Source organism: Chenopodium quinoa, unplaced genomic scaffold (assembly GCF_001683475.1).
Source record: "Chenopodium quinoa cultivar QQ74 unplaced genomic scaffold, ASM168347v1, whole genome shotgun sequence".
In the NCBI taxonomy this organism is placed as follows: domain Eukaryota; kingdom Viridiplantae; phylum Streptophyta; class Magnoliopsida; order Caryophyllales; family Amaranthaceae; genus Chenopodium; species Chenopodium quinoa.
In genome coordinates, this window is record NW_018744895.1 from 1,682,179 (window position 1) to 1,702,458 (window position 20,280).

General features: G+C 31.4%; 1 protein-coding gene and 2 long non-coding RNA genes across 3 annotated transcripts; 1 reads left to right on the forward strand and 2 right to left on the reverse strand.

The window, feature by feature from the left end:
- Nucleotides 1-516: 516 nt before the first annotated feature.
- Nucleotides 517-2,296, reverse strand: LOC110706015. Its single transcript, XR_002508185.1, has 2 exons — nucleotides 2,117-2,296; nucleotides 517-877 (listed from the first exon to the last, which is right to left on the reverse strand). It is a non-coding gene; the product is annotated as an uncharacterized LOC110706015 (long non-coding RNA).
- A 196-nt stretch (nucleotides 2,297-2,492) lies between these two features.
- Nucleotides 2,493-4,532, forward strand: LOC110706016. The gene is made up of 2 exons (XR_002508186.1): nucleotides 2,493-2,726; nucleotides 4,047-4,532. It is a non-coding gene; the product is annotated as an uncharacterized LOC110706016 (long non-coding RNA).
- Nucleotides 4,533-15,839: 11,307 nt separating this feature from the next.
- LOC110705984 lies at nucleotides 15,840-17,940 on the reverse strand. Its single transcript, XM_021883906.1, has 2 exons — nucleotides 16,812-17,940; nucleotides 15,840-16,406 (listed from the first exon to the last, which is right to left on the reverse strand). The coding sequence occupies exons 1-2, from the start codon at nucleotides 17,028-17,030 to the stop codon at nucleotides 16,257-16,259; spliced, it is 369 nt and encodes a 122-aa protein (XP_021739598.1). The 5' UTR covers nucleotides 17,031-17,940; the 3' UTR covers nucleotides 15,840-16,256.
- Between the last annotated feature and the right edge of the window lie 2,340 nt (nucleotides 17,941-20,280).

The window sequence follows — 20,280 nt, forward strand, 5'->3', positions numbered from 1 at the left end:
ATCATTTCAATATTTGTTAGTAAGAAAGAGAAACTTGCATTCCCTCTCATATCATACTTTGAGTTATCCTCTAATATGTCTCAAGAGTAGATACAAAATACTAAAAAGTAAATTCGAAATTTTGCAAAAGTAAATCAAAATATCTCAAAAGTAAAGTAAATAAAAATGAATAGTAATCAACTAAAAAAGAAGTATATGAGTTTAAGTTAAAGTAAACGATTTCATTTAAAAAGTATATAAAACAGTACAAAGAGTAAATAATCCTATTTTTGGTAGAAAGCTAGTTAAACAATTACACATAATGAACCTACTTAGGATTCAAACCCATATCCTTTGCGCATTTGCACAATGCTTTACCAATTGAGCTAGTAGGCTAGTATATATTAACATCTGAAGTAAAGAAAAAGTAAATAAAAAAAATCGTAAAAGTAAATAAAATTATCTTAGAAGTAAATAAAAAATATATATAGACTTGGACTTTTTTCACTTTAATTGATGTACAAACACTAACATATATATATATATATAAACTTGGATATTTATATTAACACTTAGCTGTAATATTACAAATTCATCCAAAAATATAATACGACTATACAAGGCTACATAGTTTATTCACAGAAACGCATGTAACATTTACAGCAGCAGGTGGAAGACCAGAAGTAGCATAGCAGCAGAAGCAGCAAGCCATGGCAGGGTAGCAGCTGCAGCAACCTTGGTAGGGCAGCAGCTGCAGCATCCTTGGCAAGATAGCTACACTCAGCCACAATGCAGGGGTCAGACACCGATTCTTGATGGCTGATGCACTCTCATATTCCTGCAGAACCAAGATGCCCAACTCAGAGTACAGAATAGACTTAGTTCTTTTTTGTCTAGCCTGTTTGCAGCCCACAAAAACCGATCAGCCAAAAAGGAAGTTGGTGCATCAGCCAACAGATCATAAAAGCTACTATGAGACCATATGTTCACAGCATATCAATTTCATAATAGAAGGATCAGTGAAAGGTACTCTAATTCCAATGTAACTAAACCACCCTATTCAAATATATCTAGCAAAACTTCAAGCAAAACCTCTAAAAATGATTTAACACACACACAATTATTCATCAAATTTACACTTTGCCCACCCAAACAATAGCTACCAACACACAGCATCACACACTTTGCCTCGTGCTCCTTGGCCACATAGAGCCACACCATTCACACAACACCCAAGGCTACAAAGAAACCCTTGACACCCTCATGACTTTTACCCACACATTAACTCCCCACGCAGCCACTACCATCAACTCCATGCACACAAGTATATACCACACTCAGTCACTACCAACAACTCAAAAGTAACTACCATTAACTACCTGAGCTAGCAACCTAGTATAACATTCATTCCATTAAGTTAGGCATTTCATTAAACACTATTTGTAGTAAATCAATATTACTTAAAAGTAAATAGAAAACTATTTAATCTATAAAGTATAAGACAAGGCTGGAATCATCTTAAACTCCCCCATATTAAACCTTATTTAGAAGTAATACAAATGGACTCTCAAACACCACCATACACAACTCTAATTTCACTCCCCTAATACACGCATTAAGAATACACCGCCAACAAATCAAACCCCCAAATAAAAGCATAATATAAACAGTCACAGATACACCACACAGGAAAAGTCTAAATCGAGAAACACAAAACAAAATCAAAATTATATAATATAAATTCAATCGAAAGCTAGTTAAAGAACCAACAATAAAAAAAAAAAAAAAAAAAAAAAAATTAAACTCTTCAATCTGGAAAGAAAATTGTGACAGAACTAAAAAAAATCGCAATAAAATCACAACAAAAATAAGTAAAACTGCACATTACTAAAAAATAACAATAAAATAAAGAAAGCAAAAAAACCCTAAATTTCACAATTTAAATCGCTTAAGTTTGATTAAAAGTCAATAGAAGAAAGCAACGATAATCGAATTTCAATTAACACACTTGCTCATAATTAGCCAACAACTAAGATCCAAGAAAAAATAAACAAATTTAATATGCGAAAAACCCTAATAAATAAAATTAACTCAAAAAAAAAAAAACAAAGAACAAAACCCAAGTCGGAAGAATTACCTCTGCAGAAATGATCAAATCACACCAAATTCAACAACATGACGAACGAAATTGAAGAATTCGTCAGAATAGATGAGCAAAATCAAAGAAATAGATTGGCAAAATCGAAGAACAAAATCGTCGTTTAGAGAATTAGAAGGTAGAGAGAGAAAGTCATAAGAAGAGAGAGAAAGGAGGGAAGCAGCGAAAAAATTAGAGCAGAAGTCATTCATAACGCATATTTACGAAAATACCCTTAATGAAGCGGGTGAAATCTGCACTGTGCGATGAAATGCAATCAACGGTGTATAAGGATTCCTAGTTTATATTATAGGTCTTGAATCGAGATTATATATATATAGGAATAGGATCATGTAAAAACAAGAGTTAAAATAAAAACTGAAAACTTTTAATCTGAGCTGTTCATCAAATTGTATGGCTGAGATTTCTTTCCTCTTATTTTCAGACATTACTGAATTTCTCTCTCCTCCTTAATTTTCACGTTATTTTCTCTCTCCTCTCTATTCTCTCCTCTTTCGTACTTTCTCTCTCTTCAACTAGCTTCTCTGTTACTCTCTCTACTGTGTTAAGAGCAAATTTTGGCGAAAAAACTCTAGATATCACAATTCAGGTATGATTATATTCGACAATTTGTTTGTTTTTTCACGAATTTTCAGCGATTTTTGTGATTTGATATTTGCGTTTTTTTTGTTCGATTTTCATGAATTTTGCATGAGTTCGATTTTTCTAATTTGATTTTAAGAGTTTTGCATGGAGTTTGATTTTTTTTTTAGTTCGATTTTTGCAAATGTAGGCTTCGATTTTTGCTTATTTTTGCGGATCTATAGTTCGATTTTAGATTTCGAATTTCAGAGATTTAGTGTTCGAATTTAGGGTTTGATTTTAGCTGATTTTTGCGGATCTTGATTTCGAATTAATGGTTGTTTGGGGTGCAAATAGCTAAAATGCGATTTGTGTGTGTGTGTCTGTGTATGTATAGCCCTATGTGATCTCTGTTCATGCTGCGTGCTGGTTTGTTTGGGTTTGACAGGGGTTAGATGTGTTATGTTGTGCTACTTTGTGCTGCTTGTTGTGTTTGCCTAGGAGCTGACTTGCTTCTGTTTGCTGCTCCTGAGTTCGATTTTTTTTCATTTGATTTTAAGAATTTTGCATGGAGTTTGATTTTTTTTTTTAAGTTCGATTATTGCAAATGTAGGGTTCGATTTTCGCTTATTTTTGCAGATATGTAGTTCGATTTTAGATTTCGAATTTCAGAGATTTAGTGTTCGAATTTAGGGTTTGATTTTAGCTGATTTTGATTTCAAATTAATGGCCGTTTGGGGTGCGAATAGCTAAAATGCAATTTATGGGTGTGTGTCTGTGTATGTATAGCCCTATGTGATCTCTGTTTTCTGCTGCGTGCTGGTTTGTTTGGGTTTGACAGGGGTTTGCTGTGTTATGCTGTGCTGCTTGCTGTGTTTGCCTAGGAGCTGACTTGCTTCTGTTTGCTGCTCTCTGCTGCAAGGCTGTTTGTGCTGTTCTGTGAAGCTTTGTTTCTTCTGTTTGCTGCTGGCTGCTTGTTTTTCAGCTGTGCTGTTGCTGTGGGCTGCTGTTATGCTTGGATGTTTTCTGATCCTGCGTTGGTGTTCCTTGATGTTGTTGTGTTCCTCTCTTACAACCTGTCTTTGCTTATTTGTGTTGCTTTGTTTGTTGCTGTGGTGTTTTGTTGTCTTGTTGTTTGCCTTTATTTGTTTTGGCTTTGGTTGTTTCCTAGCTTGTACCTTGCTAGCTTAGTTGTACCAGATGGTGATTGTGTTTCATGTGTCCGGTTTTGGAGGGGTGTTGGACTATGTTTTTTTTAAAGTTTTGTTTAAAAAAAAGGTCACTATGCTATAAAAAGAGGTAACTACTTTGGTTTCTTTTGTTTATCTTTTCGTATGTCTTGTTACAGGGTGCAACAAGGATTTTCATTCGATTTGGATTAGATTATATTCCTATGGTGAGAAATAGAGGTGGTGCGACTTTTAAAAAAAGGAGGGACCTTTGCAATATTGTCTTCTATGTTTGATCTCCTGATTGATGTTCTTACTTTGTAAGCTGCTTGTTTGTGTAATTGCATTTTGCTGTATTAAAGTTGCTAATGGAGATGCATCTGAGAACAAGAAAAAGAAGCAGAAGAAGAAAAAGAAAAGAAAGACAGAGAAGGATGAAGAGGTTTCAAAAATAGAGCAAAATGCAAATGCAGAAGCTAAGATAAAGTAGTCAAGCAATCTAAGGAGAAGCCTGCCAGAGTTAAAACCTTTTTTACTACCCTTTATTTTTGTATACAGTGACCTCTGTGTAAATATGGTCAAAATTGAAATAGTGACCCTATTTTTGTATATAGTGACTTTTATGTAAATGTTGTCAAAATTGATATAATTATCTTATTTTTATATATAGTTAGTTATAATTTTTCTTTATGTTTTAATTTTGGTGTTTTTCCTTTGGTTTTAATTTTTTCCATTTTTAAAGCTTCAACTTGCAACATATCATGATTCTTATTTCAAATTCTTCCCCAAAATATCACTTATTACTTTTGTCGTCTTGTAATAGGTATGGCGATGATCATAAGCTTGCTGGATTTTCAGCAACATTGCAAGCTATAATTAATATAGTTATCTTATCTTTGTATATAGCGACTTTTATGTAAATGTGGTCAAAATTGATATAGTTACCCTACTTTTGTATATAGTGACTTCTATGAATAGGATCAAAATTGATATAGTTACCCTATTTTTGTATATAGTGAAAAATGTTGTAAAAATTGATATAGTTACCCTATTTTTGTATATAGTTACATTATTTTTATATATAGTGACTCTACGTTATTATTATTTTTTTAAACTGTTAGATCTTGTTAGTAATAATGGATGGTTGAGATTTTCTGTTTTTAGTTTTCACCATAAGCCCTGTTTTTAGCGGAACCTCCTCGTATATATATATATATATATGTATATATATTTGTTTTCTCGAAAAACTTAGATATCATGCTTATTTGTGCTATTACGTTAATTTTAGTTTGATTTTAGGTTTATTGGAATAATTATTAAGTTGATTTTAGTTTTATTTGAGTAATTATTAATTATTTGTGTTTTTACCTTGATTTTTGTTTGATTTTTCGGCTTAATTTCTTCAATTGTGTTTAATTTTTCTACTTAATTGTATTAAGTTTGTGTTCTTGTTCTTTGAATTGTTTGGATTTTGAGGATTATTCTAATAGTTACTTCCGGGAACTCCAACTTATCCATTTAAGCAATTTCAGAGTTACTCTTCTAATCCATTGAAACAATTCATGAGGTAAGATAATCTCTTGACCTTTTATTTTTAGTTTTTTTTTCCCTTTTCTACTACTACATGTCGCTATGTTGCTGCGGCCCTGCTACTTCCCTGTTGTTTCTTCCCTTCCTGTCTTTTGTGGTGTTATGCGGTTATGTGATTGTGTGCTAGTTGTACTTGGTTTAAATTATAGAGATGATGATTTTTATAAAGTTAATAGAATTATTAGTCAAGCAAATATTGTTTCTAGTTATATTGAATCCTGAGTTTTAGTGCGATTAAAATTATGGATGACTACTGATATATGTGTAATTGAGATTCCAAATGGCATAAATAGTCGTTTTTTTTACAGCTTTAGAGAATTTAGTTATAAAACTATATCTGAATTTGATTACAACTACTGAAGGTACCCAACAATTTTCTATACTTTATACCAATAGTTGTGGGAATTGGAACTATCTGTGAACAACAATGACTATCAAATCAGACTGTGTAATCTACTAATATGCATATAGTGTGATTCGTAATTGCTATTTAATATTACACACAAAGTCACAATTCACTTGCATGTAATTGAAAAAGGATGAGGATCAAGTGCAGCATCAGATATCCATGTTAACATTCATAAGTCTGGCAAGTGGATTGCTGTTGTTTTTACTGACAAAAGGCTTCGGTGAATGGGCTTTAACTGGTAATTGAAACTAGTATAGGAACTTTGTTGCTACCACATCCACATGCCAACTTCTCATGAAAATAACTTATTTTTCTGTTTTGATTTTGATTTCCGCTATTGAGTAGATTGTGTTGTTTCACCATCCCCAGACTGCCACCATCTCTTTTTTCATATCTCCGTGTTTTCGTTCAGCTTTTGTGGGAGTTAAGAATGTGAATCTTGTATCTGCAGCGAATTCGTATATACAGGTTTGTTTTTGATATGTGTTCTTTCTGTTTACTCTGCTTTGGAATGAGAGGATTTTGTGCATCTGATAATGTGCAATGTTCATCTTAATAGGAGCATTGCCTGAACACTAAGAATTACTAATAAATTTCACTATGCTTTTAGTCCTCAAATACTCCCAAATAAGATATGATATATATATATGACATATCTTAAGTAGTTTGTTGAAAATTTGTGCATTCCTAATTTGAATATAAGCTCTTCTTTCTCAGCTTACATCTATTAAGTAATTTTTAGACTGTGAATGGGAAAAACTGGAGACCCTTTATAATGAGTATAATGGTTATTTATGACCTTTCAATAAGTTGCTGACAATCATGCTTTGCAAAATCAGCATTTGAATAAACTTCGCTACCATTGTAGTAGCTTGTTTTTCTGACTCATAAATGTTCAATAAGGATGCAAGTGAACTCATGCTCTATTAAATGTTTTCAATATTTTTTTCTCTTTCAAGTAATTGTACACTCACATCTTATATTTTTGTAATACCAAAGTTTACTGGCGCGTAAGTTTCCTTCAGCTTATTTGTTTTATATACATCAACCTACTAGCCCAATTGGTAGAGCATTGTGCAAATGCACAAAAGATGTGGGTTCAAATCCCACGTAGGTTTTATTTGTGTAATGTAGAGACAAGCGTTTGTATGAGAGTTTAGTTGTAACAAAGTTTCTATAGTTATTAATTATTTTCAAGCTAATTTTTTGCTCATATAATTTCAAGTAAAGAATTGTTTGTTTGCTCATTTGATAAATGAACAAAGAATGAAAGAATTGTTGCTCATTTGATAAATGAGCAAAGAATTATTTGCTCATTTTATAAATGGTGGTTAGATCTTTGTTAGTCTTTGAATGATGTAAAAATGGTGGTTATATTTGAATCGAAATTGGATATTTTGTGGTGACTTTTTATTATGATGACTGTTGTGATGGTTATATTATGGTGACTTTTGTGGTAGTTATATTATGGTGACTTTTATACCTAGTGTTTATTTGAAATATTTTCTCATTTTACAAATGAGCAACAAGCTATTTTCTCATTTGACGAATGATTAATGAAATATTTTCTCATTTTTCAAGTGAGGAAATAATTGATTGCTCATTTCACAAATAAGCAAAGAAATGCTTGTTGATTTAATGAATGATTAAAGAAATGTTTACTCATTTGACAAATGAGCAACTATTTATTTGCTCATTTGACAAATGAGCAACTAAGTTTTTGCTCATTTGTTAAATTAGCAACTAAGTATTTGATCATTTGACAAATGAGCAACTAACTATTTGCTCATTTGCTAAATGAGCAAAAAATTGATTGCCCATTTCCCAAATTAAATGATCAAAGAAATGTTTGCTTATTTTACAAATGAGTAACTAATTATTTTCTTATTTCCTTCAAAAAAAATATTTGCTTATTTAACAAATGAGCAAACAAATGGTTGCTCATTTCACAAATGAGCAACGAGCTATTTGCTCATTTGACAAACAAGTAAAGATATATTTGCTCATTTGTCAAGTGAGGAAATAATTGATTGCTCATTTCACAAATGAGCAAAGAACTGCTTGTTGATTTAATAAATAATTAAAGAAATGTTTGCTCATTTGACAAATGAGCAACTAATTCTTTACTTATTTGTTAAATTAGCAATTAAGTATTTGCTCATTTAACAAATGAGCAACTAACTATTTGCTCATTTGCTAAATGAGCAAAAAATTAATTGCCCATTTTCCAAATTAAATGATTAAAAAAATATTTGCTTATATTACAAATGAGTAACTAATTATTTGCTTATTTGACAAATGAGCAAACAAATGGTTGCTCATTTCACAAATGAGCAAAGAAATGCTTGTTGATTGAAGAAATGTTTCAACTAACTATTTGCTCATTTGACAAATGAGCAACTAAGTTTTTGCTTATTTGTTAAATTAGCAACTAAGTATTTGCTCATTTGACAGATGAGCAACTAACTATTTGCTCATTTGCTAAATGAGCAAAAAATTGATTGCTCATTTCTCGAATTAAATGATCAAAGAATGTTTGCTTATTTTACAAATGAGTAATTAATTAGTTGATTATTTGACAAATGAGCAAACTAATGGTTGCTCATTTCACAAATGAGCAAACTAATGGTTGCTCATTTCACAAATGAGCAAACTAATGGTTGCTCATTTCACAAATGAGCAAAGAAATGCTTGTTGATTAAAGAAATGTTTGCTCATTTGACAAATGAGCAACTAACTATTTGCTCATTTGACACATGAGCAACTAACTATTTGCTTATTTGACTAATGAGCAACTAAGTGTTTGCTCATTTGTTAAATTAGCAACTAAGTATTTTCTCATTTGACAAATGAGCAATTAATTTTTTGCTCATTGTCAAATGAGCAATTGTTTTTTGCTAATTTGTCAAATGAGCAATTAATTTTTGCTCATTTGTCAAAAAAGTAAAAAAATTCAATGCTCCTTTGTCAAATGAGCAAACTATTTAATGCTCATTTTTTAGTGTGTTTGAATGTTTTAAACGTTAGCCTACTAGCTCAAGGGTAGAGCATTGTGCAAATACACAAAAGATGTGGGTTCAAATCCCACGTAGTTCATTTATGTAATGTGGAGACACAAGTTTGTATGAGAGTTTAATTGTAAAAAAAATTATATAGTTATAAATCATTTCAAACCATTTTTTTCTCATATAATTTAGTACGAATTTGATTTTTTTTTTATTAATTTTGTTTATAGAGATAACCTATGTAGGAATTGAACCTACATTCCCTATGCATTTGCATAGTGCTCTACCATTTGAGCTAATAGGTTTATCATATGTTTTAAATCATTTTCTATGTTATAAATTTTTAATCAGCTCATTTGATAAATAAACAAAGAATTGTTTGCTGATTTGATAAAATGAACAAAGAATTGTTGCTCACTTGATAAATGAGCAAAGATTTGTTTGCTCGTCTGATAAATGAGCAAAGAATTATGTGCTCATTTGATAAATGAGCAAAGAATTGTTTGCTCATTTATCAAATGAGCAAAGAATTGTTGCTCATTTATCAAATGAGCAAAGAATTGTTTGCTCGTTTAATAAATGAACAAAGAATTGTTTGCTCGTTTGATAAATGAAAAAAGAATCGTTTGCTCGTTTGATAAATGAACAAAGAATTGTTTTCTCATTTTGACAAAATGAACAAAGAATTGTTTCTCATTTGATAAATGAACAAAGAATTGTTTGCTCATTTGATAAATTACCTTGAAAGTAATGAATATTGAACATGATGCTAGCAGGGGGAGTGGGGCAACATCACCTAATAGTCTAATAGTTAACCAAGGTTAAACACTGACAGAAGAGCAAGAACACTTTTAATCCTAATTTCCACAATAAACTTGAAGAGCTCCAGCTCTGACAATAATGATCTCCAAACAGAAAATATATGAGAAAAAGGAAGTATTGCTCCTTTTTTCTTTCTTTATCTTATTCCTAGACAATAATCTTTTGATTGGAGATTGATAGAGTTTGCTATTCTGGCAGATAAAAGAGGAGAGCACAATGAACAATTTTACCAACAGAAGCATTTTTATATAATCTATTCTTTTATATATCACATTATATACCCTTTAGAAGTCAATTTCCTTCAGCTACATACTTTGTTTCTCACTTCGATTAGCTGAAAAAAAGCCGGCATTTCGTTTATGGTTATTTTTTCTACTCAATCTCAATTTTGGCATACCCCTTCACCATCTTACCCCTCTTAAAATGGGATCGGACCGACAGCCCATCATTGGAACTTGGAACTTTTTCTTACACCCAATCAACTTTTTTGGCACAAACACACACACACATGAAGCAGAATCATCAATGAGTTTCAAGGAAATGTGTATCATATATAATGAAATGCTAATTTATAAGGCATATTTTGATGAGTTCAAGGTAAAGGAGTATCATAATTCATATACCTGGCGAAATAATACCCAAGCATAACATGTATAGTGGATGGTCTCTGTTATTCCCAATACACGCCAAGTTGACTTCAAAAGCTCAAGTATCTCTTCCACTTCCTGTATTACAGATGGGTTATTGTTAACATAAATGCATTAAAAAAGATATGCATTATACCAGACAATTCAAAAGATCAAACCAAAGAGAATATTTGGTAAACTAAAAGGTAATCAAGTGACATTCTTGAAAGGCTAGGGAGGCCTACTGCCTACATTTATAAGAAATAAATTAAATTAACTATCTCAATAAAATATGATACACAGCAACTCAAGGATTGAGTACAACATAAATTCAAATGAGATTCATTTATAAAGCTGACAAGTTGAAAGCCACAATCCTGATACTTCTTAGTCTATTATCATGGAATAATTAGTAAAGGAATATCAAATGATCACTTTGAATTTCCAGCATCCCCAGATTTTTTTGAAGACGGGACTAAGAATACTGACCTCAGTAAGCTTTCCCTCATCCAGACTGTCAAAGACACTAAGCAACAACTTCTCATATAGACGAACATTATGATGATTACCATTAGCCCAATGGAAAATTTCACCACTTAAATCACCACGAGCTGCTCTTTCTGCAAGAGTATTAGCAACATCCCTCCGAGATTTTAAACATTCCGACCTTTGAAGTTCTCATGTAGTTGCTAGAAGGAACTGAAAAAAAAAGTATATACATATACATAATTAATCGAAGTGTGAGTGTGTGACCATACCAATTCTTTTAGAGTCCTACACAGAACAATAGAAGTAGCCAAATTATTCTCAATCCTCAACACAACCCAGAATCCCAATATAAATTATTCTCAATTAACACAGTAACATCAAAATACAAGCACACCAACTAATTAATCACAACAAAATTATTCAATAAAACTGCACATAAACCGCACAAAAAATGGTAAAATGACGCAAAAAATAAAATAAAAAATCAAACAATAATAATCAAGAGTAGCGCTGAAATTACGTAGTATCGCTGAAATTCGAACACTAAAATCACTGAAATTCGAACATTAAAATCATTGAAATTCGAACATTAAATCTGCTGAAAATTCCAGCCCTCAAATCACTGAAGTTTAAACCCTAAAATCGCCAAAAATATTGAAAATCAAATCAGAAAAATCAAAAATCGACTTGAACTCATTCGAAATCAAAATCGCAAAAACATGTTTCAAAATCGATCAAATTCAAAATTAAATTGAAATTTACATACCTTAACAGATTATCGCGAGAAATTGATGAGCAAAAGCAAAGAAATTGAAGAGCGAAGAAATGGAAGAGCATAGAAAATCAGAGAACTTGGAGGAAGAGAGAGAAAATCTGAAGAGAAGAGAGAAAATCTCAGCTGTTGGATTTGATCTAATATAGCGGCTGAGATTTGTCCTCACATAAGGTGTGAGTTCTCACATAAAGGGTGGTTCTCACCGGATCCCAACCCTATATATATATATATATATATATATATATGAGGGTTCTGCTGAAAATAGGGCTTATAGTGAAAACTAAAAACAGTAAATCTCAGCCGTTGATGATTAATGAGATAATCTGACGGTTGAAATACAACCCAGAAATTTCAAAGGGATTTACCCAAGCTTTTTCTCTCCTACAACTAACCTTTTTCCCCCAAATTTTTTTGTGAAAAATTCATTGATTAGTTATCAAAATTTCCACGAAAAATTTTCAATTAAGAATCACGAACTGTTAAATCACATTGACGAATGGATTCTGAGGTATATTTTTTCATCCAATTCGTTTCACTATCAATGTTGCTGAAATCACTATCTATGTATCACGTTTGATTTTTATTCGTTTTCCATGAATTTAAGTTTATGTTATGTTCTTTTTTCATATAAATATGCTATTTTGATATTATTTCCTTGATTTTTTAGGTTACAAGTTTCAATCATTTCATCTGTGAAGGTTTCTATTGTTGCACATAAGGTGTTTGTGATTTTGCTTGAATGACTTTATTTGCTCTGTTTTTTAGTTTCAAATGAAGTTTTTTTTTCTATGCTCTTTTTTCGTTTTTGTAACGATTCAACCAATATAATTTGCAATATAAATATTTTTTTTTTGTATTGAAGTTTTTTTCTTGGATATATGATATTAGACACTAGGAGAAATTGTCGCACATAAGGTGTTTGTGTATTTGCTTGAATGACTAACACCTTGCTCAATACCATACAGTAACTCTTTTTTATGATACTATAACCATATATTGTAGATTGTTTTGTTGGTGCTCAGTTAGTTGCACCATGGAATGGTCATATTTATTTTATTACGGTACCCATTTTAAACCATATTATTTGATTTTATATGCAGATAATGGAAGAGGAATCAGAAGAAGGTAGTTCCTCAAATACATCTACAACTACCAATGTTGCTGAAAACTTGCCGTCACTAAAGGGCCCAAGTGTGTGTTACACTCCTAGAGGAACAAAAGAGTTCATACCGTGTTGTCCCCCTGAACTAAAGCCTACACTTGGTATGCTTTTTGATTCCTTACTTAAAGGTGTTGATTTTTATAAGCAATATGCTAGATTTGGTGGGTTTGTGGTAAGACTAGGTACTGAAAAGAGAATTAAGGATAGTGATAAAGTCTACTTGAAATATTCATACTGTAATATCAAGGGTTTACGAAGGATGGTGAAATTAAAGCAAGAGTTGCTAAGAAAGATGAAAAGCCTAAAGCTAGAAAAAGAACGTTAAATCGTGTTGGATGCAATGCAATGATTGGGTTTAGGGAACGTTAGATGGAAAATGGATGGTTTATGTCTTTCATGAATCTCATAGCCACAATCTTGCTTCTCCCAACACTATGAATTTTTTGGCAAATGTTGGAAACCTTAAACTTAGCCAGAAAAAAAATTTCATTTTTGACAACTCTAAATTGAACATTGGTCCAAACAAGTCTTATAAGTTGATGAAAGAACATCTTGGTAGCTATGATAATATAGGTGCAACATTGAATGATTTCAAGAACTTTAATCGAGATTTGAAAGCTTACATATAAGAGAAAGATGCTTCGATGCTTATAAAAAATTTGAAAGAAAAAGCTGAAAACAGTGAAGGTGCCTTTTTCTTTGAGCATTATATGGATGAACATCAACGCTTGACAAGAGTATTTTGGGCAGATGCAATTAGTAGAAAAAATTATTTGTTGTTCTGTGATATGATTACATTTGATACAACATTTGACACCAACAAATACTCTATGGTTTTTGCCCCATTTACGGGTGTTGATCCCCATGGTAACTGTGTGACTTTTGGGAAAAGCTTACTTGCAAAGGAGGATATTGAATCCTTTGAATGGTTATTTGAAAGTTTCTTAAAGGCAATGAATAACTGTCAGCCTACCTGTATCATAAAAGATCAAGACCCTGCGATGAAAGTGGCAATTGAAAAATTTCTTGATAAGGCAAAAGATTTGTATGTGGCACATTATGAAAAAAGTGCAACAAAAGGTTGAGCCCAAATTATGCTTAGAAACTGACTTTCTTCATAAACTAAACTCTGTTGTGTGGAATAGAGACCTTGAACCAGAAGAATTTGAAATTTGTTGGCAGTCTGTGATGTCTGAATTTGATTTAGTGAATGAAGATTGGTTTAAAAATATGTATAATATAAGGAATATGTGGATTCCTTCCTACTTTCGTGACCTTTTTATGGGTGGGATTTTAAGGTCAACTCAAAGAACAGAGAGTGAAAATAGCTTTTTCACTAATTTCACCAATCAGCATTTGTTATTGGTTGAGTTGTGGTTTCGCTATGAATCTGAAATCGATGCTCAAAGGCACACACAAGACTAGTTGAATGCTACTTTGAAAACTACTCATCCCCAACTTGTCACCCCCCTGCACTTGGAAAAGCATGCTGCATTAGTTTACACTCATAATGTATTTTACATATTCCAAAAGGAATTCAAGCATGCTTTGTACAATTGTGGTATAAGTAGTGTTACCATCAAAGAAGAAGAAGGGATTGAGCAATATAGAATTGTTGACAACACAAGGAAAAAAAGTTATCATGTCACATATGTTTTGTGTTCTAATGATGCTTCATGCTCTTGTAAAATGTTTGAATCTGTTAGAATATTATGTCGTCATATTCTCTTTGTCATGAAAGGAAAGTTCTTATTTGAGATTCCAAGGCAATATGTTTTGCATCGTTGGACTAAAGAAGCTATGAAGAAACCAATTTTTGGCTTAAACAACTTGCTTGATGGGGCAGAGATGGATAAGAAGCAAAAGCTAGTTGGTGACATATGGTACAAGTTTTTTTCATGTGTAAGTCTTTGTGAGGAGAAAGTTGAATGCCTTGAGTCATTGTTGTCTAAGCTAATATCTTTTGAAAATGATATGAAAGACTTGGATTCTGAAAGTCCAGTTGATAAACGCGAGGCAAAAAATAAGCACATTGAATTATTTGTTCGATCTAATGACATTGTTGCTGATATTCTTCCTCCAAACAAGCCTTCCAACAAAGGTAGTGGTAGTGGGAAAAGGAAAAAAATCTGACAAAGAGATTGCTATTGAATAAAGCCAAAGGAAAGATAGACTTTGTAGAACTTGTCGTCAGAGAACACACCATGATAGTTGGAATTGTCCGAAAAAAAAAAAAATCAAACTTGAATGAGGTAATTTTTTTTAGAAAAAAATAAATAAATTTTGTACTATGTTTACTTCCTACTAGATTTTCATTTTATATGTGTTCATGTACATGATTTTAGGATTTCAAAGAAGAGTAGAAAGGCTGCAAAACGACTTCATATTTACAGGAAGCAACATCAGTTACTGACGGCCTAGTGTTGAAATAGAGGAGATGAGAGGAGAGAATTAGAAAGAACATAGTGCTATAGTGCCCTTTTTATTGATACAGTGACTGTTATTGTTACACATATATTAAACAGGGACCTTTTATTGTTAAAATTTTATTGATAGGGTGACCTTTTATTGTTAAAATTTTTATTGACCTTTATATTGTTATTTTGATGTAGTGACATATTAGCATATGATAACTTCAATTTATATTATAGATGTGTTTTTAATGTCATAGTGAGAGATGTGTTTTTAATGTCATAGTGACTTTTTTTCATCGTATTGGAACCTTATTCCATGTGAACCTTTTTAGTGATATAATGACCTTTATTATCATATAGAAACCGTTATAAAAAATACTCACATTTTCACAATTCTTCTAAGCCCCCTCAGCTCCCCTAACCAACATAGATTAAGCCAATAAAAAGTTAGGGAAGGAGGGGCTCGTTCTTTTAATTGATATACTAATTTATAGCTTAAGAATTGATTAATATAAATACGACACTTTTACCTTACATAGTGACCTTTTTATTTAAATAGAGACATATTATTATAGAAATCTTTTTAATCACATAGTAACGCTCTTGCATCTCATAGTGATCCTTTTGCATCACATAGTAATTGGCAACTTTTAACTTGACTCTTTATTGATTTTAATTCAGATAGCTTTTTAAGAACTTCATCTCTAACAGTGTTCATATCAGACAATACCAGGGTACCAGCAATCTAAGCTCTCAATACCCGTCTAATTGAAACCTAATATATTAATTTAAAACAAAAATTAGAATAAAAAAGCTAGTTAAATTCCATGGAGGAAATAGTTAATATAATAAAAATTAAAAGCCAAATAAAAAAAATGAGAATAATAACCATTCTCAAAACATCGCAGTTGAACACATTAGCTCCATCAAAGTAAAGCATGTTGACCATAGTATAAATGCCACTATCATTATTCTGTTTTCGAGGAAGGCATTGACCAAGAAAGGTACTCATCATATCACTCTAGGCATAATATAATAATACTTTAGGTTCCATACAACATATCCTAAATAGAAAAATACAAATAAAATCCAAAACATCACATTTTTACCAGAACATCAGAGGACTTCTCAACCTCACTCATGTACTTCGTATCATAACTCATATTATCAATGAACTGAAGCTTTTCTTCTTTCAAATTCACAACAATTAGGAAGAAGTGCTCACTCAAGAGTATAGGAACAAAAATCTGCAATAAATAAACAACTATTAAGCTTGAAAAACTTAATATAAAAGTATTTAGTTGAAAAATGATTGTCAACATTTGCAATGTATTACCAATTCAACATTTGCAAGATCAAAATCATTGCAAGGAATGAACAACCATCTTGACCAAATGTCAAATAGCTTGTCAATTTCTTGTGTGTTACTATCTTTGTTTCCAACTTCCAGTAAAAAAGCCTAAAAAAAATCAATCAAACATTAATAAATATTAAAAAAAAAAAATAGAAGGTAGAGCTATTATTTTTAAATGTGATTACTTGAATTACATAGTGACCGTTTTCATAATATAATGAAATTAATTTATGAATCTTTTATAATGAACAGCTACCTTTATAATAATATAGTAACTGAATAGCCGAAAGATACTTACACTTTGAGAGACACCAAAATATAGTTTTTGAGGTACATGTGCACTACTCTTCTGGTTTTCATTAAGCAACAAAGCCCAACAATCAATAATACCAGAAGATATAGCAAAAGTCGGTTCACCTAATGAAAGGAAATCATTCCTTGTAATCTCAAATGGTTTGCCAAAAGATACCAACACCTCACTGTACAAGTATATAAAAACACACATGTATATTAGCATAGTCACTTATTATTAAAATTTGAAAAATAAATAACAAAAAGAACCATGACATGACTTACTTGAGATCGAAACCATGGTAATCACTAATGTAGTAGTCAACAAGTTCCTGGACAACTGTATCCAAAATCTTCATATCCTTATTACTTGACTTCATATATTGAGTTATATATGTAACTTTATCACCAATTAGACTAACATCCACAGCAAGGAACATTTAGATTTTCCATTATTCAAAACATGCTCAAAACCTATCCTTAGAACTTCACCAACTACAACATTAATCTCTTTTGCAGGTGCACCATTATCATCAATAGGCACTTTGCTTACCCAACTTACAAGAGACACAATCTCATCAACAATATCATGAACACGAGGATCCATAAAGAATAAATCACTTTGGGACATTGGAGGTATCGAAGTGGAAGCATCATTAGGTTTACAAGTCTGAAATAAAACTTTCAACTCATCCATGTAGAAATTTGATACCACTTCCAAATCTCTTTTCACGAGCAAAAACTTTTTATAAACTTACTATGAAAAAAAATGTAGCACTTAGATTTAGTAAAATAATTTGTGACAAAAAAAAGGAAAAAAAAAAACAGAATTAGAGGGCAAAATACTTACACCAATAGCGATTGAACGGATTTCCACATTAGACATTGAACTAGCAGGTAGCTCAAATTGAATAACACCCTTAGCATTGCTACGAACACCTTCATTAATAACATATTCTTTTCCAGAAGTTTGATTCACAGGAGCTTTCTTGAATTGATTATTAACAACTTGTCCATCCTCAAATTGCAGCTTCTCGCTCACTGGATATGTATCAAACTCAAGAATGCACCACCTCTAGTTCTCACCATATGAATATAATCTAATCCAAATCGAATGAAATGAACAAAAAGTGAGAAAATCATTTTGAATTATTCCGAATAAAATATATACATTGGTACAAGTTGGACATGTCCATTTCAAGGCCAGAGTAGGAGTCATAATTAAGTACACCAGCATACATCTAAGTTCATGCAACTGCTCACCCTTCATCAATTAAATATTTTTACGGGCCTCGGTTTCTAGTAACTCATTGAATTACTGACATTTTGGTGAGTATGGTGACATTACAAATGAAACAGGAAGATCACTTCAAGTTTACAAGATTACTCTGTAAGTGTATTACTGGGACTTTAGTAATTTACTATGAAATTTGCTTGCTTCTCAGTTTTTTAGAATTTAGTAGCCAGATCCTAGAAAATACAGTGAAGGCCACAGAATGAGGAACTTTGAATAGAGTTCACTTCTTTTGTTCATTCGTATTCTCAATTTATTTAGAAATCTTATCAACCATTATTATGCATTATGCGACATTTATAACCCTCCACTTTTTCCTAAAACAGGAAAATATACGACCTCTATTTTCTTGTTAAAAAAACATGGTATACTGCTTTTTGAGGTGCAATGAAGAAAACAAAGTGGCATTTGACTCGGCCCATTAATTCATCAAGCTCTAACCATTTTTTTTCTTCCAAAAATCTAACAATAACCAAATGAAATTCAGCAAATTTAAAACTCAAATTCAACTCATTGATTCTAAAAAATGCAATAAAATGCATCAAACATTTCAAAAGTAAAAAAACAAAACACACTCCTCATCAATCAACAAAAGAAAAACGGAGCAAAGATTCATCAATTGCCAGAGCGATCAAAAAAAAATGAGAAAAAAAAAATCTGAAAAAAAAACTCTAAAATTATCAACTATCATTGACAATAAGTTATAATCAGATTTTCATGCTTCCCTAATTTGATCGGCAAAATTCAAAATCACACTAAAGAATAAGGATCTCAGTCGCTAAGAACTAACAAGAGAAGAGTTAAACAACTAAAAAACAAATCGATTAACAACAATCAACAAATTGATTTACAACTAGTAAAATAATTAAATAGGCAATTTAACCTAGCCTATCGAAAAACAAAAATAGAGAAAGAGGTCGAACAACTTACCTTCAACTAAATAATAGATTCTGGAACAAAAATACTTGAATCACAGAGATCGCAGACAAATTATAGCATATTTAATGACAAGATCGAATCGCATGAAATTCAGGTAAACAAAATTTTAGAAACCTATGTGTGTGTGTGTATATATATATATATATATATGTATGTATGTATGTATGTATGTATGTATGTATGTATGTATATATATATATTCTTAAGATAAAGATACTTCATAGGTAAATTTCTCTCTCTTCAAAATAAAGATTTTAGATGTAACCAACAAAGGTGTGCATATATCTAAGTAAACTAAAAAAACCAAACTGAACATGTGGATAACTAAACCGAAATAACATGGTAGGATCGGATTTTTTTTACACTCCCAAACATGAACCACAAACCCTAGTAAGCGAATCAAAGATTGAAGTATGAGTCACCAAATCGACTAAAACACCAATAACAACGAAGGTTTATTTGGTATTGTTATGTTTTCCGTTTTTTGATTTTTTGTTTTTCAAAATCATGTATCCTCCGTTACATATTAATTGCAACAAAGGTATATTTTATAACTCACAAATAATACCCCTTTGTTGCAATTAATAGTTAACGGAGGAAGTATGATATATGTCATATAATGGATAAAAAAATAAGTCAATCTTATTAAAATCATGATAATTTTGAAAACTGACCACAAAAAAGTGGAAACACATTTTTTTGTTTCTAGTTTTTGGTTTTTTGTTAAAAAAAAAAAATAATCTAAAAACAAAAAACGATACCAAACAATTTTTTTCTTTTTTTTTTTACTTTTGTCCTTCCTCAATTTACTTTTCAACTTTTCTCCTAAATGATTATAATTTTTTTTTCTTTTGTTAAGATGGGAATATATCTTTATGATAATATTTTAGGAAGATATTGTGATATTGTGTGATATTATCTTGATAAGTTAATTATTCCCCAAGATATACTCTTGTATAAATATATTTGAAAGATGAATAAGAAAGTTAAGACTTTGTGATTAATTTGACATGGTATGAAGAGCCAAACTAAAACCCTAAATTTTTTTTCCCTAAATCGTGTGAGGAAAATTGTGCGTGATGGGTGAAAAAACCTCCCATTGATTTGACGTATTACATAGGATTGAGTGATAGTGCCGGTAATGTGATCACGCCTATACAATGCATGGAGAAAATTATGATGAATGGTACAAGCTATTCAAAGGGATTTGATGGCTAAGCGAAAATTTGGTTTTTTAGATGGT

Excerpts from the sequence above, each read along its gene's own strand:
- LOC110705984 (XM_021883906.1), bottom strand. The coding sequence starts at position 17,030 with ATGCTAATATACATGTGTGTTTTTATATACTTGTACAGTGAGGTGTTG. Across the intron at positions 16,407-16,811 it reads ATTTTGGTGTCTCTCAAAGT|ATTTTTGTTCCTATACTCTT; the intron begins GTAAGTATCTTT and ends TATTTATTGCAG.